Source organism: Cyprinodon variegatus, unplaced genomic scaffold, assembly GCF_000732505.1.
Source record: "Cyprinodon variegatus isolate N-32 unplaced genomic scaffold, C_variegatus-1.0 Scaffold321, whole genome shotgun sequence".
In the NCBI taxonomy this organism is placed as follows: Eukaryota; Metazoa; Chordata; class Actinopteri; order Cyprinodontiformes; family Cyprinodontidae; genus Cyprinodon; species Cyprinodon variegatus.
In genome coordinates this window covers 134,826-161,321 of record NW_015150774.1, presented here as the reverse complement: position 1 = coordinate 161,321, position 26,496 = coordinate 134,826, and the positions used below count along the sequence as shown (strand labels likewise).

The 26,496-nt window shown below is 38.5% G+C and overlaps 2 protein-coding genes across 5 annotated transcripts in view; both read left to right on the top strand.

Annotated features, from left to right (window-relative positions):
• The window catches only part of LOC107091031 (zinc finger E-box-binding homeobox 2-like), a 42,939-nt gene extending 37,089 nt beyond the window's left edge, over positions 1-5,850 (top strand). For all 4 annotated transcript variants that reach the window (XM_015384733.1, XM_015384734.1, XM_015384735.1 and 1 more), the window contains one exon: positions 3,222-5,850. In XM_015384733.1, the coding sequence (XP_015240219.1) occupies positions 3,222-3,805 (584 nt within the window). In that variant the 3' untranslated portion in view covers positions 3,806-5,850. The remainder of the gene's footprint in view (positions 1-3,221) is intronic.
• A 2,396-nt stretch (positions 5,851-8,246) lies between these two features.
• The window catches only part of gtdc1 (glycosyltransferase like domain containing 1), a 21,966-nt gene continuing 3,716 nt past the window's right edge, over positions 8,247-26,496 (top strand). Inside the window, exons 1-6 of the mRNA XM_015384716.1 lie at positions 8,247-8,299; positions 19,006-19,196; positions 23,097-23,264; positions 23,744-23,917; positions 25,226-25,330; positions 25,402-25,518. Of these exons, the coding sequence (XP_015240202.1) occupies positions 8,285-8,299; positions 19,006-19,196; positions 23,097-23,264; positions 23,744-23,917; positions 25,226-25,330; positions 25,402-25,518 (770 nt within the window). The 5' untranslated portion in view covers positions 8,247-8,284. The remainder of the gene's footprint in view (positions 8,300-19,005; positions 19,197-23,096; positions 23,265-23,743; positions 23,918-25,225; positions 25,331-25,401; positions 25,519-26,496) is intronic.

Genomic DNA, 26,496 nt, shown 5'->3' with positions numbered 1-26,496 from the left:
CAGGAAAACAGGCAATCAGTATTTAAACCCACAAACTTCATGTTTAATTCAGGAGTGTTATGTAAAAAGTATCTCGCTTAAATGTTCTGGAGGTCTGATGTTTCCTGTATGAACTCTGTTTGCACTTTGTTTTTTTTACATTTTAATGTTTCCTGTTTATTTCTGTTAACATCTGACCTGAAGTTCAACAGCGTACTGATGATGTTAAAAATAACTAAACCTAATTACTAACGGGTTTTCTGTGTTTCATTTCAAACTTACAAACTGAATTTGGACTAAACAAGAAACTAGATTAACTCTAGCTAGGAGGATCAATATTTGCAGCCAGGTCGTGCAAAACAGGGATTTATTAAGTGATGTGAGCACTTTTGTAAAAGCTGGAGTTTTGTCAGATTGCTGCTCTTAGCTTTCAGATGTATGAACGCAATGCCAGGGAAGAAAGAAGGAATGGCAGCCTCTATTGGTCAGTCTGGGAAAGATTGAAAGAAAATGTCCTTTCTTTACAACTTGTAGTCTGTCATTTCAGAGAAATATCACCAATAAAAAAAAAAATGTTTCATTAAAACAGCCACTTTAGATCACCAACAGGAAAACAATCCTATGGCTGCCACAAATCTCTAATAGAATTAGTAAACAAGTAAACAGTCAAGGTGAGGCAGTTGTCTGGTTAAAGTCTTGATATCTACCTGATTGACTTACTGGGACCTGAAGAGAGCTGTACAGGGACACTCTTATGCTAAGTGGTGATGTGATAAGCTATTAGTTAGAAACAACTTATTCTCAAAAACTTGTATTGAATACAGAAACCTAACAGTGTCCAATAAATTATTGAAATAACACAACACCTGACGAATTACAGCTTAAAACATTTTTTTTTAATGGAGTTTGTTTCCAAGCTGAATATGCAGTTGGGGTCTGCACCTATACATTTGCTCTCCCTTAACCTCTTTCACTTCATTGCAACATCTTCATTTAACTCCCCAACACAGGAGCAAAAGGCCGTCACATCGTGTAGATTTTACTGCGGTGTGTGTGTGTTCATCACACACACACATCACAGTCTGCAAGGTAATGGGATGTTTTAGGTTCTCCCAGTGTGTCTGTTGGAACAACCTGGCTGCATGTAGCTGGGAGCTGAGCTTATGTGTGTGGAGCCGTGTTTCTGGTGAATGTGTGGGTGGGATGCCTGATTGGATCGGGTTCTGCCTGTCGGTTGGCAGCAGGCAAACCATCCCGCTCAGTCAGATGGAAGAAATTTCCACCCATATGGAGTCATAGTAAATTCAGCACACAATGTGCGCGTGTGCGTTTGACAACTGTGCAGATTTCCTGCCTCTTCTCAGGTTACATCTGGTGCCATAGTGTTAGTGAGGCTATGCCCCGTGATAACTTTTCAGCTATCTAATGGTGGTCATGGCAAGAAATGGACACAGGGCATAAGCGCACTCCTAATTAGACGTTCCTAATTATGAACAATAGAATGTAATATTCCAAATGAAAGTTTGAGTGAATGGCCATGGTATGGCTTATAGCAGTAGTGTCAAAAGTCAGAATCCTGTAAGGTTTGGATGTTGTCCTGCTTAAACAGGTTTGAGTCAAATCAATGTGTTTTTAGCAAGGCGGTGTAGATCAGGGTCAAATGCTGAAAAGGTTACTGGACCTTCACCTACACCTGTTCACAGTGTTTAATCCAGGGGTTCACATGTGTGACAGAGAAATGTGCAAAAAGCAACATGTATAACTGCCTGACAGTTGATAATGAAGCCAATTTAATGGTCATGCAGAGATCCACAAGGGATGGACTTTAAATGGTTGTTTAAGCTCTAGATTTATCTATAGCTTCAACTTCCCCATCATTGTGTTAAAAGACAGTTTAAAGACAATATCTGAAACATTATCTCTGGGTTGAGGAGAAATAATATTGGACTGTTGTTAACTGGTCTGAGGTGTTTTCTTTGGATAAAAATACATTTATTACTTTATTGGGAAATCCAGCTAGACTGGAGGGAGAGTGGAGAGGCAAAAGGAGGATCTAAAATAATTAAATTTCAAGGTGAAGTTTCCACATTCAAGAAGGATTTGGGGAGGAATATGACATTTCTTGGTGTTGGTCCGCTGTTTTATCAAGTCGAAAGACTGGCATTATTTTATGCTACCCTCTGCTGACAAGCATTTTAGAGATGCTGGTTTTATTTACGAAAAGCCTGCAGATGAACTGAAGGACGCTCTAAAAGCACCCTGGGCTTTCTGATCTGTTCATCAGAGCTGATTGTCTCCATGTTACGCCGCAATGATCTAATGATTTACTCAAATGGAAAACAAACCAAGAACAGAAAGCATAAACTGTACTACCTTGGTCAGCCAGAATGAATTACGTGGAAACCAATTTGGTCTGGTAAACCACCAGATCTGGCCTGACCAATAACAGCGGGCTAAGGGGGACTTCGTGATGTGTCACTCTCAGCGCCTTTTTGCTTTTCTGCTAGCATAACAGCAAGCTGGTGACTGCAAATGATCAATATTTTAATGATGCTCTCGGATGTCCCCAGTAGGATTGAGCTGACCTTAAACCCTTAGCAATGGACGTCTTTAGTGCCATTTATTTTTTTAAAAACATATATTTGCTGTTTCCCGCTTGACATTTTTCACGGACAACAAAATTACAGAAAACAGAGCGCATCGCTTGTAGGTTTGAATCACATCCTAAGTTATCTGATTAGCTCTAACCTAATGAGGCTGACCTTGTTGGTCCCACCTTTGAATTCCAGCCCTATTATATCTTTACCAGACTGATACGCCATGTAACCTCATGTATGTCTGGATGGCCAGGCTAAAATTATATTATAGATGGACTTCAGATTAGACCAACATGTTTGGAAAATATTTTGGATTTTTTTTTTGTTAAATTCTAATTTTGTGAGTATTAGATCGTCATTATCTATAAACTATTAATCAAAAACAACAGAAATAAACAGTCGAAAAATTTTACTGTGTGATGAATCTGTATAATATGCAAAATGTACCTTTTACATAACTGAAATTAAATCTTTGAGGACTTTTTAATTTTTACGCATGTTCTGTTTTAGTTACTTTGATAGATGAGAATTAAGCTTTTAGTTGTCACAGATAAAAATATGAAGACATTTTTGCTGATTTTGTCTCCTGAAGCTGGTTGCTCCGTCCTAACCGTCTCCAACTGTCTCCTCTATGTGTGTCTCCAGGTAAACGTCCACATCAATGTCAGATCTGTAAGAAGGCCTTCAAACACAAACACCACCTCATCGAGCATTCACGCCTGCACTCAGGGGAGAAGCCCTACCAGTGTGACAAATGTGGCAAGCGTTTCTCCCACTCTGGCTCGTACTCGCAGCACATGAACCATCGCTACTCCTACTGCAAGAGGGAGGCTGAGGAGCGAGAGGCGGCAGAGAGGGAGGCCAAGGTAGGACCGCTGGCTGGAGGCCTGGAGCCCACCGAGTTGATGATGAGGAGGGCCTTTCTGCAGGGATTGGGACCTCTCGGTTTCTCTGATCCCGAAGAACAGCCAGAAGAGGGCTGTGGTACCATCTTAAGGGACGGAAGAGAGGGAGGAGGAGAGCAGGAGGAGGGGGGAGTGGACAACAAGATGTACGAGGAGGTGACAGACGGACACGAGGCAAGATTCAGGAACAGAGAGGAAGAAGGGGGTGATGGCAGGAGCCAGATGGACTCAAAGCTCGATGAAGGGGGCAAAGACTCAGCACAGCTGATGGACACTTGTTCACGAGAAGGGAAGACAGACGGCACGTTGGAGCAGGAAGACTGATGGAGGAAAATGGACTGAGAAAAATAAAGATTTGTCCGTGAGGTTCAGTATTTGCTTCATGATGAAGGATAATAGAATGCTGATTGCAGGATGTTGGTCATGAGTCAGATCTATATCCAAACTTGTGTTATACATCAGGCTTCTGGATAAGATCAACAATGATATCCGGAGGGCGTGGTTTACCTAGGACACCTGTTACTCTCTGACATCATACCGATTTTGAAGGCTCCCACTGAGTTAAATCTCTTTATTCAACTAAGCTCTAGTTTATCATGTTCAGTCTGATTCTTTCCAGAAAGCAATGATTTTTTTTAAGTTGCCACCTTTAGCAAATTTTGATTTTCGCAGTTAAATTTACTCCCAATCTATGTAATCTATAAACCCAAGTAAAAAACATGTATGAAACTTGTGTTTGAACTCTGAACTCCCGTTTTTTTTCTTTTACAATTGGATTTTTCTTTTTTTTTCTTTTTAGTAATTATGGATTTAAATATAAATATTATTTTTATATTTGCAAAATTAAAGTAAGCAATCTGTTTAAACATAATTACTTGAAAACTTAATCCAAATTCCTTCTTATATAGACTAACATTAAACTATGTAAACCTACCTTAAATCACCGCTTGTGAAAAAGTTAGTTTTAAACATGTCCTTGATTGGTTTAAACTGGTAAAGTGGTCATGGTGTACAATGGAAAATTTATTTTGATACCCAAAAATGTTGGGTCAAAAAAAAAAAAAAAAGGCACAACAGGTAAAAAGAAACAAACAAACAAAAAAAAACAGTTTACCTTGTTACCTTATTTCCCTGGCCTTTGCATTTTTTTTTTTTTGCAACATTAAGGTTCTCACTTCAAAATTAAACCAAATCTTTATGTTTCTGGTTGTATTGGAGGTAGAAGCTGTAAAGTCTGTAGGACTGAACCTAATAAAATACGAACATTTAGCAGCCAAAGAAGGAGGTGTCCTAATAAAGAGGCGTCCATTTTAGCCTGATTATGTATGAACTACGTTTTTGATTAGTTAATTTTAACCCTTTAAGCAAACCAATATAACCTTCAGTGTACAGGATGGTTGTTGACCTGAATCATGAAGCAGGACTGCCTGGTTTAAAATCCATGTTATGCAAGATAAGAAAATAAAAGTAATAATTATTATTATTCTAATAAACTAAGTGAAGCGCTTGTTAATGTACAGTATTATAAAGGCCTGAAAGCTGTGTGGTGCTCTGATGTTCCTAACCTTTGTGTCTCGTGTTCGATAAAAACCACTTCAGGAAATTGCACTTGGCTCCCTGAATCACTACAAAATAGTAAAAAAATATACATATAAAAAATTTAAAGAGGGAAGCCTGGAACACTCGATCACGTTCTGTCAGTGTTATTGTTGTCGTTATGTCTCCTTTTTATGTGACATTTTTTACATGAATATTTTGATCCAACTTTATTATTCTACCAACAAGCCACATGACTTCAGGCCTCCTAAGTTGTTGTTGTTTTATTTTGTCTGTGAAGGAATAATTGTGATTTTTAAGTCTTAAAATTGAGAGGCAGAAATGGGTGGAAAAAAGGGCTTGGCTGTAAAAAGAGGACGGAGCCTTGTGCTTCAAAGAAAGCCTTATATGCAAACCTTTTACCTGTCTGTTTCTAAAAACCTGCCATCCCTGTGCAGTGACACACCACTCACCCCTGTCCTCTCATCCTTTCAGTATTAAATTAGATACAGTAGATGTCACTCTATAGTTCACAACTGTGCAATTTGTATTTTTTTTTTTGAACATGCCATTTCTTTTTGACAGTATTAATTTTTGAATTTACCAACAAAAATTTTACTTTTTATTTGAGGATTTTCCATTTTATTTATGTGTCCTTTTATATTGCTGTCTTTATTTATTTCCTACTGTAGTGTACAGTATTAGGGTTTCTCCCAGAAGTATATTTTAGTAAAATGGTTCCATCATTGATTATTGGAACATAAATGTTGATCAGGTCGTATATTTGTTTCCTTCATGTTTCATTTCATTTGAAACTACTGATAAAAAAAAAATGAATCTTGGGAACTTTAATACAATAATTATTGTGCAAGCACTGTATTAATAAAAAAATTCCACTTTATTCATTCCTCTGAAGAGAGGATGAACTGATGATGAAGGAAGTCCTGAAATGTCTGAAGTACTATGGTTTTTAATTTTTATTTTTTAAGTTGAAATAAATGTAGCCAAATTAAATTTTAATAAAACTGTGTTATTCTTCTTGTAGTAATTGTATTTTATGTATTACAACTCAAGTGATAATGCTGATATTTTAGTGTAATGTTAATCAAAGAGTGGTGGTCCTAATACAACGTCCACAAGTGTTAAGTGGTTAGAGGAACATTCAAATATATTTTTTCTAAGTTGTCCTGCAGATTATCTCCTTTAACATAGTCAATGCCTGTGCAGTGACTGATGCAGAATCTTTAGGCCAAACTGTTTAACTATAAATTAAGATATTTTACAATGGAAAATCTTTTAAGAACCACATATTATGTTTTTTAGCATAATAGTAGGACTACTCTTTGAGTATTACTTTAGAGCAGTCTTTGGTGCGACCAAATCTGCTTTCAAATAATTCAAATAAACTTGGTTATATACAACAAGTGTTTTAAATGCAGAATGACTGAAACCCTGTTATTTTCGAGAATAGAAACGTATGAAAAATATTTTTCTAAGCAAAGCAAATTGAAAGCAATCGCCCCCATGGAATTTGTGAACCCGATACCCTTCTTTCATACCGCAGATGTGCAAAGCCCTTTCAAAGTTTTCATTATAGAATGAGTTACAGTGAGGAAAATAAGTATTTGAACACCCTGCTGTTTTGCACATTCTCCCATTTAGAAATTGAAAGGTCTGAAATTGTCATCATGGGTGCATGTTCACTCTAAGAGACATAATCTTAAAAAAAATCAGAAACACAATATATATATATATATATATATATATATATATATATATATATATATTTTTTTTTTTTTTTTTTTTTTATATTTTTTTTTTTTTTTTTTTTTTACTATTTCTTTGTATGATGCAGCTGCAAATAAGTGTTTGAACACTTGTCTATCAGCTAGAATTAGACCTGTTAGTCTGCCTTCAAAATGTCCACCTCCTCTCCATTTATTATCCTAAATTAGATGCACCTGTTTAAGGCCGTTAGCTGCATAAAGACACCTGTCCACCCCATACAACCAGTAAGTTTTCAACTACTAACATGGCCAAGACCAAAGAGCTGTCCAAAGACACTAGAGACAATATTGTACAGCTCCACAAGGCTGGAAAAGGCTATGGGGAAATTGCCAAGCAGCTTGGTGGAAAAAAGGTCCACTGTTGGAGCAATCATTAGAAAATGGAAGAAGCTAGATATGACTGTCAATCACCCTTAAAAAAAACAAACAAAAAAAACCCTTTTGGGGTCTCAATGATACTAAGAAAAGTGAGAAATCAGCCCAGAACTACACGGGAGGAGCTGGTCAATGACCTGAAAAGAGCTGGAACCCATGTTTCCAAACTTACCGTTATACAATAAGACATCCTGGTTTAAAATCATGCATGGTTAAGAAAGTTCCCCTGCTTAAACCAGCACATGTCAAGTAACCAAGAAGTGGCTCTGTAAGAAGCACATCAAGGAAACAAAGGCAAACCAAAAATTAACACTTATTTGCCTCTCTGTCACACAAATAAAATTGTTTAAAAAAGTCAGAGATTCTGGATTTTTTTTATTTTTAGGTTATGTTTCTCACAGTGGACATGCACCTACAATTACAATTTCAGACCCATTCATGATTTCTAAGTGGGAGCACTTGCAAAATAGCAAAGGGTTCAAATACTTCTTTTCTTCACTCATATTCCTCTCCTGAAAATTAAACTAAACATTTAGTCAAAGAATGCCATGTTTAGTTCAGCTTATTAAACAAGTAGATAATAAATCCAATAAATTATTTGTGTTTTATTGTATTCATTTTAGTGACCTTGGTGTAAAAAAAAAAAAACGTGACAAAAAAGGACGCAGTACTGTACTCTAGCACTTATTTCTTTTAATCATTACTAAATTTGTAAGCGTTTAAAAAATCTCATTAAGAAGTTATGGGAAATTGTGGCTATAATTTTTAAATTAAAAACAGAAAAAACGACATCGATCAATTTTGATAAACCGTTTTATTACCATAACTAAACGTTAAATAAACACTAAAACTTCAGCATTCAGAGTAAGTTTTATTATTATTATTAAAAGAAGTTGTAATTCGTCGGAAAGTCCGACATTTTTTATTCATTTCCTTTTTCTCATGAAAATGTGTAAATGTATTAGCGTTTATCTCTAAGCATTAATTGCATTCCAAAGAACAAAAAATAGCAATCAATATCCGCCATTGTAATTGGACTGACCGTCACCCTTCTGTAGCGACGTGATGACGTCAGCCCTTGCGTGACCCTTGAGCGGAGCGTCAGATGCTGCGAGAAGAGGTGAGTGTTTGTAGGGCATCTAACCTGGTTGTCCTCTGTTCATTCACTGTCTGACAGGGTCCGAGTCGGTATGGGGTTATCATTCCCCCGGTCGGCGGGGTTTTATTGACACGGAGCCCGGAAGAGGGTTCGGTTCGGCTAACGGAGCTAATGTAACAGCTCCAGGAAGTAGTCGGCTCCATGAGATGTCACTGAGATTGCAACTTTTGTGTGTCAGTCTTAAAGTAACAGTCGGATGAATACATTGGTCGGGCAGCATAAAGTTAAAGTTACAACAAAAAGTTAAACTTAAAACCTAAAAAAATTAAACTATTGAATATATCTTGTCCTGGGGCTGAGCCCCAGGACAAGCTCAGAGACAGCAGCATGTTTGAATTCAAATTGATTGAGAAGCAATGGGAATGATTTTCTCTCCTATTATCCACAAAACCCCTCCTGCTGTCTAGTTAAAGCTGCAGGAAGGTTAGATCAGTCCTCCACATATTGAATATTATTCCTAATCCATAAACTTTTGTGGGATTCAACATCTTCTAATATATATTTTGATGGACCACTGCTATAGTGTGACATTTATATGATGAACTGCATCATGCTCACTTTGAAGGACTCTTTTTTTCTTCGGTTTAAATGTTTAAACTGAATTAGAATTAGGATGAAATTGATATAGACCTGAATTAGAACAAAACTGTCTTTCTTTGTCAGCATATTCCATGTTGAGTGTGAAAGGTCTTTGCAAAAGTATTTGAGCCCCATTAAACTTGACATGTTTCCCAGAAATGTTTCTACCTCTTAATATCCCCTCATTTTGGGAAATCTTCACCTATTTTGCATACCCAAATGGAAAAGCAAATAACCGAGGAACTCTAAGCCCAAATTACACGTGTGATACATTATTTGAAAGCTAACACCTTCTAGTTTCTGAATATATAGGCCTACATGAAAATTGGGTGAGTAAAACACCCAAGCTGCATCAGTTCAAACATGATTCAAAGTTGTTTTTTTATTCTCGAAAACAGTAGGTCTTTTTTTGAAAATCAGTAATGAAGACAAACTTGCTTGTGGTGGCTGCTTTTTCGTGCTACATTTTGACATGCAGCTATATCTGTGTTGTGTTTTGGTGCTCGCCATGTCCATAAAATGATCTAGGTGGTTGAATTGTGGAGAATCTAAGCTTTCCAACGATGTCTTAACATGTCTATATTGGTAAACATTTTATCAGTGTAATTTTCATGCATTCTTAGTGATTATTTGTAAACGCTTTAAAACTGCTGGTTTTGAGAGGTTATACACCACACGTGTGGTGAAATAACGTGGTAAGATGGATCGATGTGTTGAGCTAAAGTCTAGTTCCACACATTATGGAATCTTTTCTATGAATGGAGGGCCATTTAGCTGATCCTTTTGAGCTGATTGGGCAAAGCGACACATAGTACCTCCTAACCAATTGTTGATTTTTTTCCAATCATGTTAGCAAATGAAATAGCAGCAGACACCTTAAGAAACCACAGCAACTTTTGCTCTCCGCAATTTTTTTTTCAAAGATGAAATTCTGACAAAGCAGATGTGATAGCAGTAGCTTACTCATACGTCCTCCTTTGCTGCATGTTTTTTTTTTGGTCGGGCTGTCTGCAAATTGATGACCTGTTTTGGTTTCGGACTAGAACGATATCAGCTGCAGCGCTGAAAGATACTTTCTCATGGATTTGTGAGCTCACAAATGCTTCAACAATTCAGCTTAAGTACAAGGTTATTAGTGAAAAGCTGCCATGTGAAAGACTAGGGGTGTAAATAATAATCGTTGTGTATCGATGCATCGATCCAACAGCCGACAATCCGATGCAAAGAGTATGGATTTGAGTTTTTTTTTTTTTTTCCTCCGGTCTATTTTTATCCATTTTCTCCTTGACGTAATTCTGACTTCTGTCCTGCGGTGGCGCTAAACCTATTTTGCCATCTTACCTCGCTTCCTTTAGCCACTAGTCTCTTTTTGCATGCACAAACACACCCGCGTATACAGTAGACAAGACAGACATGGCGGAGGAAGAAAAAAGATGACCTGCACACTCCTTGCAGGTTTAAGTCATTTGTGTGGAAGTATTTCGTGATGTATTCTTGAGTATCGAAAATAATGGAATCGTTGGGTCAGGTAATTGATACTCAATGGAATCGTCATGAAGGGTGTGATTTACACCCCTATGAAAGACTAACTAAAAATGAAAATATAATAATTATTTGATTCATAGTTCCTATAGTTACAGCTGCAGGTCTTCTGGGTTCTGAAACTTCACCCTTCATTCTTTGCTTAATATCTCTGGCCTTTTCAGTGTTTGTAGATATCAGATCAAGTCTTTTTGTGAATCTGGAGTTTTATTGATATTCAGTTATTAAAAACTGAAACAAAAAAAATGGTGATCTCACAAGGCTAGATTTCCAATATTATTTCTGCCTTGAGCTGAAACAATAGGATTAATCGTGATTAATCAATTATTGAAATAATTGTCAACTAATTTAGCAATCGATTAATCCTGAAATGGAGTAAAGAGAATCTAAAACATGCCTTAAGCCTAAAGAGCAAACCAATTAGAACAGTAATTATACCAAAATTGTAAAAAAAAAAAAAAAAAAAGTTTTTGCTATTTGGCATTTAAAATAATAATAAAAAAATTTCGTCTGTCAATATGTTCTATCCAGAACTCCTCAAGTAGAAAAGTTTTATTTCTACCCGGTCTAATTATGGAAAAATATATTAAAGTGAATATTTTGCAACCCAATTATTTATGGATTAATCAAGATAATTATTGTTAGATTAACAAAATAGTAAAATAATCATTAGTTACAGCCCTATATACAACAAGGAATGAATATGACAGTCGATGAAATGGTTGCTAACTATATATAATTTAAAAAGAGGCTAAAATCATCTGTTTCCACTCTGAGTAATTTGTGAATCTCGAGTTTAATGAAGTCTTTACTGAGTTTAGTTAAAAGAGGTGTTTTCATTCTGCGAGCAGTTTCTGAGGTGTCATGTCTGTAGTCACAATCTCATTACATCAGTCTGCAATATGAAACAGGACAAAATTCAGCTGGCAGTGATACTTTTACGGGTTTCTGACGCATTTCTGGTTTCTCTTTGAAATCAAATGAGGGAATCTTATCAGGACTGAACAACATGCAGAACCATTGTACCTTCAATGGATTTTAGTTCATTTTAGTTAATTGGAGGTGAACAAGGTTTTGACCTGGTCCCCACAGACATTGGTGTTGGTGTACAGCAAGCCTAGCGTTATTGCCTCAGGTTCAGCAGGTAAACATACTAAGTGAAAGGAACAGAGGGCCAGGAGACATGATTAAAATCCCTGGTGATCAAAACAAGGGCGTGAGGGGGCTGTGTTTGGAGTCTTTGGTCACAGTGCGGTTGATTTCACAAGGTCCTGGGGGCTTCTTATAATTGTGGTAACACCTTTAACCCAGTAAGGTGTGAACTACTGCATGCAGCCTCATGCTAACACCTATACCCCATTTACACTACCCTTGAAAAACAATCCATGCCACGACCGGTCCGAGCTCGGATCAGTTAACCAGGCCGAGCTTGGTTCTGACGACCGTTTACACATCACGCTATCTTGGTTCCGCGACTCCTCGCCTCCTAGTGACGATCTGTTGTTTGCCAACCGCCATAAAACACAAGAAGAGAACATTTCGATTGTTGTTTATAGTTGTTCTTCTTCTGTTTTGTGTTGGTTGGCAAGCAACTTCCAGAGGGGCATTACCGCCAACTACTGGAATGGAGTGTGAATCGGGATGTGCAGCCAGACGGAGATGACACGTTCTGCTCATGTGCTCTTGTTATCAGTGAACCGAGCCAGGGAAAAACCGAGCCGAGCCCACCTCTGGAACTGGTCTGCAGTTAGCGTGGTCCGGTTGTGTCTAGCTCGGTTCAGTTCAGTTTGCTTTCCATTCACACACGATAAGTTATCTCAGTTACTGAGGTCGGACTAGTCTCGGCGCGGTTTTTCAAGGGTCGTGTAAATGGGGTACTAGTCACTCAGTGTCCTCAGTGATCCTCCTCTCTTGTTATCTCTCTCCTTGGTTGTCAGCAGGGAGTACATGTAAATCTTCTATATGTGGAGTTAGCACGTTTAGCAACATCTCAGGTATCTTATCTCTCAATGCACCTGTTGATGCCAGTAAGGGCCATTAAGTCAGTCTCACAGTTCCCATAACTGTAAACAGGAAGAAGGGTCTGTACCTCAAGTTGTGTTTCCTGATGCTGGGCCGAGTCTCATGTCTCTTCCCTATACCGCTGGGAGCAAAGAGCTACTAAGAGTTAACCGCTGATCTCAAGTTGAAAACTCTGTTAAAAAAAGTTTTTAAAAAACAGAAAATTAAACTTATCCACAAAACAGTCAGCTTAATTGTGTGTAAGCCAGGCAGGACAGAAAGTAACATTAACAGAAACATTGAAAATGTTTAAAAAGGGAATTTGAAAAGAGAAAAACTCAACTTTGAGTGGGAAATGCAGAAACAGGCTGCCTGCTCAAAGACACCTTAGCATGTAGTGAAGGATAGTGACTTTTAAGCAAAAGTGAGAAGGCATGAAACATATACCGGGAGAGACTGATTCGTTACAAAATAAATACAACTTGTTTAATTTATCAACTAGTTTTAATCTCTGTTTCTTTTTAGCATAACTCCCTATTTCGTTTCTAAATTTGGCAAAATGAATAAAATGTTAACAATAGTCATCTATATATATATGACCTGATTAAAGTCATTGGTAAATTAGGCTTAAGGTCCAACAGTACAGTTTGTAAGGTTTTATCTACAGCGATGTAGTTTTACAGGCTTTTTAAGGAAAATTTATTTTAAGATGAAACTTGAAATTTGTCTTGGACAAACGTCTCTCTCAAGTTATTTCAAACTAACTGTTAAACATCTCTGACCTGTCAACATTTTATACTTCCAGTTTTCTCTAAACACTATGATTTTCACTTTTTAAAGAGAATAAATGAAGTATAGGATGTCAGAAACTACCGACTTAATTATAAATCTCTGAGAAATTAAACTGAACAAACTTGACTTCAGTTTCTTTTATTAATTAATGTAATGGTTGTTATCGATCTTCACAAAGCTGAAAGGCTTCGTTTCCTGTTAAATTCAGCTCAAACAGCAGCAGACAGTTGAAATATTACCCCGTGACATTTAATGCTGAGCCAACAATGACTTATTGATCTTTCCTGAAACTAGCATAACAATGTTATGTGTACAAAGAAAATGATTTCAGTCAGATATCCGCCTTCGAGTGAGCTGCAAAGTGTCAGGGAGTGAAATGAAAGATGCTTCGAGTCAGAGTGAGAGCTAAGCCGAGGCAGTTAAGGAGCAGCTACCTTCAAATAACACAGGGACTGGCTGCTGATTCATTCAGTACCATTTCATCATCTCACACTATTAATACGCACAAACACAGCAGGCCCGCTGAGCACAACCTGCAGAAAACAGCCCGAGGAGAATGGGGAAGGTGATGAATTTCGGGGGATTCTCCAGTGAAGCCGCAGTACAGTTCATTTATACACAGTCACTTTACATGGACGCCTTATTTTTAGCGTCTGATTTTTAGCGAGCTCACGTAGGGTTATTCTAATGCAACATTTTGAGCGTGTGTGTTTGTCTAATAAAATAGAATGAACCCTGTGGTACCTCATAACTAACTCAGAGAGGGAGCACAGATGTAAAGTACGAGGCTGTTACAGTGTAATTACTGATTTTCACCAGTCCCATTGCTATAAAGAGCTTTTCAAAGCTTTTAAAAGCTAAATGATAAACTTAAAAAATGTCCTTGATGATTGAATGATTAATGAATAGATGGATAACTGTTTTTTTAATACAATGAAGATAAAAAAAAGCAGGATAAGTTGTAGGACTGCATTTGACTAAGATGCCTGAATCAGTTGAGCTTAACAAAACTTTGTTTATTATTTGCTCAAAAAGAGTAGGTTGAAATTGAAATGTTAAAGGAAGAGAAAAGCTTTAGATAATTTTATTAGAAATGTCATCTACAAGTTGAAGATTCTGATTGAGTTCTTTTTTTAAAGAAACATGATCAGTAAATGAAAAATGATGTTCTGTAATGGTATTCCATAAAAGATTGATTAAATGTTTTTTAGCTAATAAATATTTAACTTTATTTAATGTTCTCTTTCTGGCAACTTTGCATAAATTCATGCATAATTTGGATGTTAATAATGTTTATTAACTGAAGCACTTTGGGCTTCTGTGCCCTATCTAGATCGTTCAGGGTCTTCAACCTGGGAGAGAGGTTACTGAGTCTGGAGGATGTTAGATGGATGACTGCTGACAGAACAGACTTGAAGGCACTTCATAATCAGCCATACTTAAAGATTTTAGATTGAGTTTTAGAGCCATTTAAGAGTAAATAAAAAAATTAAAATTAAAATTAAATGGGTGCTCAGTGGTTCTAGATTACTGTAGTTGATCTAGATTAGTAAAGTCTTAGTTTTCCATAGTGTTCGGGGCCTACAGTAAATCATTCTGCATACCTACTGATGGTTGGGTCAATGGATCACTACAAGTGATTCAATTCATGCCATAGCCTTCCCTGGCTTGCTTTCATGCAGGCATTTTAGACGAGTCAAACAACATCAGATACGATTGAGTGAAGAAAAAAACATTTTTTGAAATTTGTCACATTGGGCTTCTGTTGTGTTTGAATCTCTTTCATCTTCTATGTAGCACCACAACACAATGTCAAACTATTTTGCCTTCAGGTTTGCACTCGTGCTTTGTTTTTCCTCATCTTCTTATACTGCTATTTTTATGTTGCGTCCTGTTTTCTTTCTCTTCGGTATGCCAGGATGGGCGCGCATTCCCAATGTAACCAGGCCAGGGTACAGTTGTCTGGGATGGACTCAGTTCAAAAATCACACTCTAGCATGATAAAAAGTGTTCCAATGGTTTGGTGTGAAGTTTGGTAATGCTGCTGATTAGCGATGGTGTTTGATGTCATCGGGGGGGGGTTTTGTTGGTATGGTTGAAGTGACCTACACATTGATGTTGTTGTTTTGGGTACAGCATGAAGTTTTTTCGGGACGTCACCGAGGATGAAGCAGCAGACTCGCCCACAGATTTACGACAAACAGAGTGAGGAGCATTTCCAGAGATTCCACCGCTTGGTTTCCAGGCGGCGCGGTGCGATGCTGACTCAGCCCGGGCGCAGCAGCTGCTTGGGGGATTCCCTGCTGGGGAAACGCCCACATTAACCCTTTGTTTCAAGTGTGTCTGCAGCCTTCCATGTTCGAGGCGGTGGGAGGAAAGGTGTCTAAGCTGGAATCCCCCACCGTGGTTCTGTTTGATTAAAGGTGGAATGATTGATTTCACATTTACTAAGAAACATCCTGTCTGCTTGATCAATTAGCGGCTCACAGCAGTTTGACTTTCCATTGTCCTGGTTGTCCACATCTCTGATTCTGCCCCCCCAACCTACAGTCTGATGCAGACTGAAGGTCACATTTGCTTTATATTTTGCTGCGTTTGTAATACTGCCCAAGTAAAATAATCATACTTTTTACATATTACATTTTTTTTTTCTATTCTTTTTATTTGAAGTCAGTCTCTTTGCTTTTTCGCCGCCCTTTTGGTTATTTGTTTCTGTTGCCAAAAGGTTATTATTTCAAATATTTCAACACATATTTGGGATTTTTGTATCTGTAAATTCTTTCTCTTTCAGTTAGTTTATTTTATTTCCATTTTATTTGTTAGCTTTTGTTGTCTCAGGTTTTCTCATGAATTACCTTTACCTTTATATCTTTTTTTTGTATAGTTACTTCTTATTGTATTTGGACTTTATTTTTTGTCTCATTTTGTCACGTTTTGATTAGTTCAGTTTTACAATAGGAACACATGTTATTTTGTCTTTATTTTATTTATTTATAGATATTGAAGTGTTCCATTTGGTTATCTTCAAAGAGTAATGTGTGTGCGCTTAATTTCTGCTTATTTAAATTGTTGTCCTGGTCTCCAGCCTGTGACTCATGTCCTAACATCTGTCTGAGGAGTTAATAAGACAAAAAAATCCTAAATTACTTTGCTCAGATATTTAGTTTTAATAGGTTTCTGGCTGCTGACACTGTAGCAGTCGGAACCTTCCTTATCTGAGCAGTAAAACTGTCCACTTGGAGGCCTGAACAGAAAAAGCAGTCGTCGGTTTTTCTTCTAAAGGCCAATAGGTCTTCCATCAGCAGTTAATCAGCACCCTGACACGTTTTCATTTTTCACATTATTTGGACGCATTCAGGAAACAGATTGGTCCATTTTTAGCACAAAGGCTGACATTGTGCTTCTTGTTCCAATCAGATTTGTCTGTCTGACACATCTGCATGGCAGAAGTCTCGTTGGTATCTGTCTCCAGCAGAAGAAACAGCTCATTTCCTTCTCCTGATATGAGTGGCAGCGAGCAGATATGGACTGATGGAGCTGCATGTGGGCGAGCGCTGAGTGGTGCTGCAGCCACATTAGCTCCCATTGTGGGCAGCGTAATGGAGGAACAAACTGGAAATGGTTGGGAGGGAATTCAGAGGAAGAACAGGAGAGCTCAGGGACCGTAAGCTGTCCACTTCCTGCCGCCTGGCTGCGTAAACCTCCCCGCAGCATAATGGATCCTATCAGGGAACATTGTGCTGCAAATAGATGGATGTTACTGGGTTTTACTGTGGTTTCTTACTGCAGAGTTAACTGGCTGCACTACAATAGATTTTCATTTACGGCCTGAAAGGAGGAGAATGAAGAGCTGCGAGGATTCATTCTGCCTCCATCAGGCCAGCTTTTCAGCTGCATGTTAACCTCAGCATATTCTCCTCTGTGAGCTGTGACCCCCAGCTTGTTCTTAGCTTTGTTTCTGCAGCTGACGGGGATTCCTGTCAGGCTGGAAGAGCCTTGTTATGGAAATCTCGCTGAATTATTACAGTCAGACTGTGGAAATACTGTAGGCTGGTGTTCCTGCAGCGTTTTCATCAGAATGGGCTTCAACTTTCAAATCAGCTTCTAATAATGACGCAGCATCAGTGACTCATGATGGAGTTTTCATGTTCAAATCTTTGAACGTATCAGGATCAAAAAGTTTCAGAAAAAACATGACATTTGATATAAGAATATCACTGAACATCAGACAAATGAGCATTAAAGAGCAGTGGGCTTAATGAAAACTACGTCAGACTATCTGCCTAAACGTTGTTGATTTCAAAAGTAAATATTCAGATTTATTGAGTTATGCATCTCACATCAAAGTAGAAGGTCTCCACTACTTAAATGTAAACCTTTGCCTGTACGTTCTTTAACCTTTTAGATTATCCGTGTGTGTGTGTGTGTGTGTGTGTACTTCTTTGTATTACCTTTTTAGGCTGAACTTTAGGTTAAGGATAAGGTTCGGAATACTGATCAGGGTTATGTTAAATGTCGGAGTTCGGCATAAAGGCAGTGATTCAATTGAATATAAGTCAATGTCATATGGATAGTAATACAAACCCAGGCCTGTTTATTTGTTGTATTCATAAAAAAAAATATATATATATATATATATATATATATATAAGTTTTTGTCAATTGAAATTTATTTTACTAGTAGCTAATTTATATGTGTTTTATGTGTGTGGCCGACACAAAGAGTTGTGCATCATTGTGTACAGCAGACAGAAAATGACAAATAACAATCTAAAAAGGCTGGTTTGCATCTCTATACCCCTTGAGGACAACCTTACAGCTCAGTTAAAGCTCTCACTCTTTTGGATTAACTCTCTGAGCTTATCGCCTATAAGGACTGGATTTCTTTCCTGTTTCTTTTTTTAAAATAGTTTAACCTCAGTTAAACTGGATGGAGAACATTTAAACCGTAAGGTCTGCCCTTTGAGTGGGCAGGAAACATTTACATTGTAGGGATCGAGTTTTGCCTTTAATCAGGCTAATTAAGACTTATGCAAAGCCACAAGCCATCTTTCCCTCAGCTCTGATCAGAAATCTGTCCCTGTTGTAGAAAAGCATCCTTACGACAGGATGTGACCTCCACCATGTTTGCTGTCTTCTGAAGAGCTTGAGGTAAACTTTCAAGTTGAACTTTTAAGAACTCTTCTTTTAAGGGATGTCCTTCCTTTGCCACATCTTCATAAAGGTCAAACTTCTGAAGTGCACAACTGAGGGATTCCCCCATCTGAGCTGAGAGCTTCTTCAGAGTCACCATGGGCTTCTGCTGTGTCTATCATTAGTGCTCTCCTTGCTCAGGCTGTTGTTTTGGTCTGATGGACATGTCTTGGGAATTGTTCTGCTTTTGTTCAAAGATGAACAAACAGATCTGACAGGTTTTCAGAGTTTGGGTTACTGTTTTATCACCTAATTCTTCTTTAAATCTTCAATGGGTCTTAATGTCAAGGGGGTTTAACAAGCTGTTGAAATAAACAACTTAAAACACATTAATCATTGTTAAAATTTTTCCACTTTACAGTTATACACCACTCTGTGTTGTTACCATATATATTTCCAGTATAAAACATAAAGGTTTCCCAATAGGAGCTTGGTAAAAAAAAAAAAAATGTTTTAAGGTGTAATTACTTTGCAAAGTACTGTACTCATGACCAAACCTCATCAGATGTGGATCAGACATTAATAAAAGCGACAGCTAACTTTTGACTCCTCTCAATCAGGTCGGCGGTTCCCCCGGCGTCCTGCTGGTCGAGGCGTTTTATGGGGGTTCTCACAAACAGCTGATCGACCTTCTGAAGGAAAACATCGAGGGCTGCTCCGTCTTCACGTTACCTGCCAAAAAATGGCACTGGAGAGCGAGAACAGCAGCTCTGTACTTCAGTCAGACCATTCCTGCCTGTTCAACATACAGGTTAGAGGCACACATGTGGCACCATGCAGGTAACGCCTAAGGTAGACAACCAGTATCCAAATAAAAAAAGTATGTTTCTGGTACTTTGAGGTTTGTTCCTTCATTGAGAAGACCATTCCATTAAGAACATTTGGCATTATTTTGTCTCATTCTTGCTGGTAGATTGTTTAAAGGTGTCTACGGATTGTGATTCGGCCCATCCTGCCACTGTAGGTACCACATTTGCTTGGGGCCCCGCCCCTTCTCATGAGGTCATCATATGGCAACTCCACTCTGACAAACTATATCGCACCCCTTTCTTAAGAATCAAATCTCTTCTGGACTCACAACATATTATTACCTTCTATATTTAATTGCATTTCATGCAATCTAAAGTAGCCAAAAGTTGAAACCAATCATTGTCAGTCTTGAAGGAAAGCACTGCCCTCTAAGACAGACTGAGCTCTGCATTTTACCAAGGTGACAGAAAAAGTCTCAGTTTGTTTTTATTGTTTTTATTAAGATCTGAGGGGAGGGAAGGACAAATGGAACATCTTAGTAAATGACTTTCGCTTAGATTTCAAACAAATAAAAAAAACTGTTATTAGAAAACGAACATTGTTGTTAACACAAAGTTAAAAGTAGTCTAGCTTAATATGGCTAACTGACTGAGCTAAAACAGGCTAACCTGTTAGCTAGTGAGCACAGCTAGCCACAGTGCTACCCAGCTCTCCCCCTTTATATCATGTTGTTGCAGTGTTGTTCACCATAAACAGGTCTTTTCAGTTTTGTTATCATTCAAGTAAAACTTCATTGATCATTAGACTAATGCTACAGATGCTCCCGACTCTGCACACTGATGCTGCGTGATGTTATTTTCGTTTTCTGTGCAACCACAATATTTTACATGTGGCAGCGTTCAGCCAGTGTAGCGTAACGTCACTGGCATGCGCAGGGCCAGACAGATCTGGTACCTACGCTGCCTCTTCTTCCTTTGATAAGCCTTTGGATTGGGCACAGAAATTGGTTTTATTTAGTTAAAAGCTAAAAGAGAAAAATAAACATTTGAAATCCTTAAAATCTGCATGTATCTGCATGCAATGGCAGCAAACTGTACGGTGAGAAGTGTCCCTACAGTTTTGCAGCAGTATTTTCTTTACTCTGTGTATTCTTTCAGGATGAGGGGTACAAACAAACAAAAGAAATCATTAAAGCTCACTCATTAAGTAAGGAGTCAACATGAAACATTTTTAATTTTCATTAAAGATACAAGCGCCGCTGAGCCTTAGCTCACTGCTTACTAGCTCCTAAAGCGTTTCTTGATAATGTACTGAGCTAATGTCGCAGCCCAGCTGTCTCGGTTCATGGAGCTTTGTCATCGTACTATTTGTAAGTGAACTTTAACTTGTAACATGCAGGTGTGAATCCACTCAAGCAAATCTTAAACTTGACGAAAAAACTGAACCAAGAGCACCTCAGAAAGTGTTTTGTTTAGGTCAGAACATATTCGCCCATATTCGCCCCTGCTGGAAGTGTTAAGGGTTGAGGAGCAGCGGGAAGAAGACTTGCCAGCTGCTCTCAGAACATCTGAATTCTGAAGCTGCTGATCTGATGGAGGATAAGAAGATCAGTTTCATGTGTGGGGCTTAAGTCCCTGTTTCTGCTGACTCATTCCCACACTGGTTTCAGAGCAGTATGAGCAACAATGATCACTTCTTTGAACTTAAAGATAACCAAACACTGCTAGGTGATCCAAGTCCTGTCATCAGCAGCTTCTGGGCAGGGTGTCTATGGTTCCAACATGAAGCCAATGATGGGCAGTTCCCCTTCCTGACGGCTGGTATCCTCCATCTTTTAGATGTGTCCTTGGTTCAACACAACTGGATCAAATTATTAGATATTTAACCGCCTTCTAGGAATCGAGTTGCCCACCTTTGGACAAGATTGAGGATGAAGAGATGTTTATGCTATAAAGACCTGGGTTCATTATATTAGGAAAAAATACAGCTTGTTTTTTATGGTTGTGATTAAAATGTTTACGATTAAAAATTGAGACTTCACTAATAAAAAATATGGAAAAATAGATAACTTGTTAAAGAAATAAGATATTGTGCCAAATATTGGAGTCAAGCAGTCCTTGTGATTGAGTTTTAGTTCTCACACATATTGATGTAGTGAGAAAAGCTGTAATTTTAATATGTTGTGCAGCTCTAGGAAATAAAAAAAAACAGCAGATTAAGAGAATCTCCACTTTGGACCTCATAGTTTAGCAAGTTGAGCGTGTTTGGATCAGCTGATTCCTGCTGCTGGTAGAATCATTCTCAAACAAAACCAGCTTTCTCAGGAAAATAATATGACTCATATTTTTTTAGTCCAACCAATATCTGAAAGCATCATAGTCCGAGCTAGGGCTGAATGATTGTGCCAAAAATCTAAATTGTGATTATTTTTAACAGATATTGCGATTTTACATACATCTCTAAATGTTCAACAACTGGCTGCTGAAAGAGCTTTACCTTTTCAAAAAGAGATTGCATCACAGTTATCGGAATGGTTGTGGTCACTGCTCATCTGCACATTATAAGACGTATTTGACATCAGAAGTCAGTCTGACTGGCCCGTATAACGTAGTCCTGCATCCAGAGATTAAAGAACTTATGAGTGAGTGTCACCTGAAGGTACAATTATAGAGGGGTCCATCTCTGTAACAACTTAACCTGATGGTCCACATTCAAACAATGGAGCCAGAAAAGAACAAAACAAGATTGTTTTCTCATTTTATGTCCCATCATTCCAGCAAAATTTTACTGAACATTGTTAGTGTCTCCATCAGGGTCAATATACAGGGTTCCCGCGGGTCCTTAAAAAGTCTTAAAAGGCATTAAATTCTTCAAAATGAAATTAAGGCCTTAATTGGTATTAAAATGTCTTAAATCAGTCTTTCATAGGTCTTAACTTTTAAAACATCATAAATAGGATTATTTTTATTACGATTTATTTTGTAATCTAAATAAAACATTAAAATTGACTTTTAAATAACGGCTCGCCATTATTGGTTCCGTCCTGATAGGGGAACCAATAAAAGCGTTGTTGCGGCCGGGACATTTGGGAGATGCGCCATTAACTTTTTGTCTGGAAAATATGAGCAAGTGTAAATGTAACGAAATTTGGCTCCAGCCAAATCAGTACTCCAGCCCGGTACTGATGGCTAAAATCAGTACCAGGAAACATAAATGAGGCACAGTGTATTTTGTTCAAGAAGTCATTCAAGCTCAGAACGATGGGAATTAAGGCAGTGAAGTCGCACATGCAAAGTGCGAAACACAAAGAGTCAAAATCGAGTTACCGAGAAACAGCCGGTATTTCTCAGTTTTGTTCCACCCTTGTCTCTGCAACGCCTCCACTTATCACCAAATCAAACGTACTGAGAAAACGATACAAAGAAAAATGGCTGCAAAAAAGACTTAGCACTGGTTATGTTGTGGCTTTAAAACTGATTTATTTTGTTCCCTTCTAAAACAAAGTTTGTGAATTCAGTTAAATAATTGTTAAAATGTCTGTCATTTGTGTGTTTTTAGCTTTCTTCCTGTATGGGAAACTTTTCAAAATCTTAAACATTAGTGCAGTGGTTTATGTTAAAATAAACCTTTGGGTTAAGTTGTTGCAAGCAGGTTTTTTTTGTGTTTCTTGTGAATTTGGTCTTAAATTTTTATTTCAAGTTTCATTAAAAAGTATTAAAAAGTCTTGAATTTAACTTGCCTTATGCTGTAGGAACCCTGATATAAAACCACATTCAAACAAGATTTAAAGAGACTAAGTGAGACAGAAAAAGCAGAAAAAAATCCACTGATCAGCTGCTTTGTCACTTCTCTGGCTCTGCAGGAATTCCTTTGCTTATTAATGGTGTATTGTTCTCCACAGGGTTCTGTTTAGCAGCTCGGTTCTGAACCTGTGCGAGCTGGTGGCTCTCAGACCTGATCTGGCCCGGCTGAAGAAGATCCTGTACTTCCATGAGAACCAGCTGGTCTATCCGGTTCGTAAGGACCAAGAGAGGGACTTCCAGTATGGATACAACCAGGTGCTCTCATGGTAACCGCCAGCTCCATCAGAAGGATCATGTGGGTGTGTGTGTGTGCGGGGGGTATAAGGATCAGTTCTGGTCCAGATGGGGTTTAGTCCAGCAGTATACTGAAGAGTTAAATTTGTAGAATAATATATATCCATACGGCCTGATTGATCATTTCTCATAATAAACTAAGATTATTTTGCTATTTTTTGTCTTCATGAGGCCCTCTGATTGATTAGTGATTGAGCAATCTGATTGGTTGATTGTGCCTAATTAAAGTGGTTCAGGTTATCGATCAGCTGTCTGACTGTAAAAGTGATTGTTGTTGATCAGCTGGCAGCTCATCAATAAGCTGCAGGCACTCTGTCTTCTCTAACCACATTACAGCATCAGACCACAGCAGGGATCATTAGCAGACGTCTGATGGGAGTTTGAGTCCTGCAGGATCCTGGACCATCTGAACCCCTCCAATCTACTGTTCTGATTTGGTTTGTCTCTGCAGCTTGGTGTCAGATGTGGTGGCCTTTAACTCCCGCTTCAACATGGAGTCCTTCCTGTCTTCCATTCGGTCATTCATGAAGAAAATCCCAGACCATAGACCTAAAGACCTGGACCGGCTGATCCGTCCTAAGTGTGTGGTCCTCAGCTACCCGGTGCAGTTCCCTGACATCAGAAGGTGGGCTTCTGCTGTACATAGGTCAGCCTGGTGACTGACTGTAACAGTGGTCCTCTGGCAGGTCTAAGACGTTTCACTGATTTAAAAACACTTGATTGAAATCAATGCTGATGAGGTTCTTTAACCTTTTAGCTCAGCTCTTGGAGCAAAATTAATTAAAAGTAGTTCTAATTTATATTAAATGGGACATTTCCTGCTCAGTGGTTTGGATGAGCGTAGTGATGCTGACTGCTTCCAGGTGCGACCAGTAGCTGGAGGATGAAACATCCATGTGGGCTGAGTCTGCTATGTTGACTGTTCCTCTGTGGTCTCTGTTGTGACAACCTTCATCCATCAGTCACACTGTCATTATAACTGAATAGTCATTGAGTTCTGCAGAGAGAAACAGACGTTCCATCCATCATGGCTACTGCTGAACCCAGACTCCTCCGAGATCAATGATGATGTCACACAGCGAGCATCTGTGGGCTTCTTCTACTGTTCTACTTCAGCAAGCGATGATTCCTGATTCTTGAGTCTGAGCTCATGTGACGGGGGCAGCAAAAACAAAAAGGGTCAGACTGGATTAAATGTGCAGAGGGGTTCTGATCTGTGGAAGGATCAGGATGAACACGGAAAATTTCCCAAATTTCTACACAAGTAGAACTGTTTTTATTGTTTAAGACAATTTTATGGAACATCAGAGCATCCAAAAATCATACAGTAAACTATCTGCTTTTTTATCGAACAACTTTCTGATTCAACAGAACCAAAAAAAAGATAGTTTATGTTTAATTATGTTTTTAAAGTTTGATCAACTGATTCAGTTTAGACGGTTTAAATGAGTTCACTCTATTGTCATTATAATCAACTTCAACCCTTTTCCAATAACTATCAGCTCAGTGTCATCGGTGTAACCGCTGTGTAATCAGATGAGGTTCTGTTGGATCTGGGTTTATTTCTGCAGAACCAAACAGCAGGATGAAGTTCTGTATTTCTTACTCTACATGTGCAGCGAAGCGATTCGTCCTCGCTGCAGCTTCTCTGTCTGATTATTACCCTGATTATAAACCCCAGCAGCCTCAGCCGTCGTTGACCTTCATCTTTAATCAGACTCAGAGGTGACATCATCACCATGATCGTCAATAATCTGATTGGTTTTACAGCCTGCGGTCAGACTGTTCATTCCTCAAATGGATCACTGGAATCCTGCTTTCCAACGTCCTCGGGGGAACAAACAGCCAGACTACAAGGCGCTGTCATGTTCTATTTGTCCCTGTTTCTCTGGGTTCTGTTTCCCATATCTCTGGTTCTGGTTCTGTTTTTCAGTCTGCTGCCTGAACAAAAACTGAGACGTCTTTGCCGCTCTGCAGAGATGCCTCAGAGCGATCATCGGATCGTCACCTCGCCGACCGATCAGCAGCAGACGTCATGGTACCAAAACCATCAACAGATTGAATCCGTTCACCTGAAGGTTATCACATCAGTTGGTTCTGACTTGATAGGTTTGGGGAGGTTCCCGATCAGTCCCCATCGGATCCCAGAAGTGCCCCGACAGCTGGTCAGGACCCAGAGTGTTTGGACCAGGTGAAGCCTCTACACATCGTGTGGCCTCACAGGTGGTGAGTTCTGGTTCTAACCAATCTGTAGTATAACTGGTTCTGTTACTCTATGTAGCAGAACCTCCTACAACTAGGAGTACAGTTCCTAGTTGGAATATAGTTCAAACAACAGGATCAGATTAAAAGTCCTTTACATGGACTTTATTTTGTCATTTTGTATACACAAGTGTAAACAAAAAGAAATTACATTTAGAACAGCACAAGACAATTTCTTTTTTTAAAGTGCAGCCTTGAAAACAGTAATAAATACATAAAAACAGTAATACAAACATATGACTGTATATTCGCATTTTTCGTATTTTCTGTTTATTTTATTTTTTAATAAAATAACCCCTTTTACATAACATTCAACTGTCTAATGGCAGTGGGAAAGAAACTGTTATGAAATCTGCTGGACCTGCATCTGATGCGTCAAAGTCTCTTCCCTGAGGGCAGCAGGGAGAACAGTCCATGTTGGGGGTGTGAGGGGTCTTTTATGATATTAGGGGCTCGGGACACGCAATGCTGGGATGGAATGTCTTTAATGGAGGGAAGAGGAGCCCCAATGATCTTCTCTGCTGTTCTTGATGATGATGCAGTTTACTATTACTTTACTCAGAGGTGAAAACAGAAATTAGGATTTTCAGTTCTGCTAAAAATATACTTAAAACCTCACATCAGACTCAATCTAATAAAACCCAATATTATTCACTTTTGTGACAGCAACCTCCTATAACTATGCTAGAGCCTGGTTATTCACAGCTGTGTGGCAGCCTCCTCTTCAGTCTGTCCAGCATTTCTGTTCAGCTTCACCTCAAGAACTGAACCCTTTAGATCATACTCTAAGAGTTCTATCATGGAGTCTGGTCTGGTTGGAATCAGGTGGATCTCGTGGTTTTATTCTGTCTGGAAACATGGATTTCTGTGTTGTTTAAACTGGTTTAGTTATGTGAGAAGAATTGCAACTTTGTTCTGGATTCATCAAGTCTTTCATGTCTT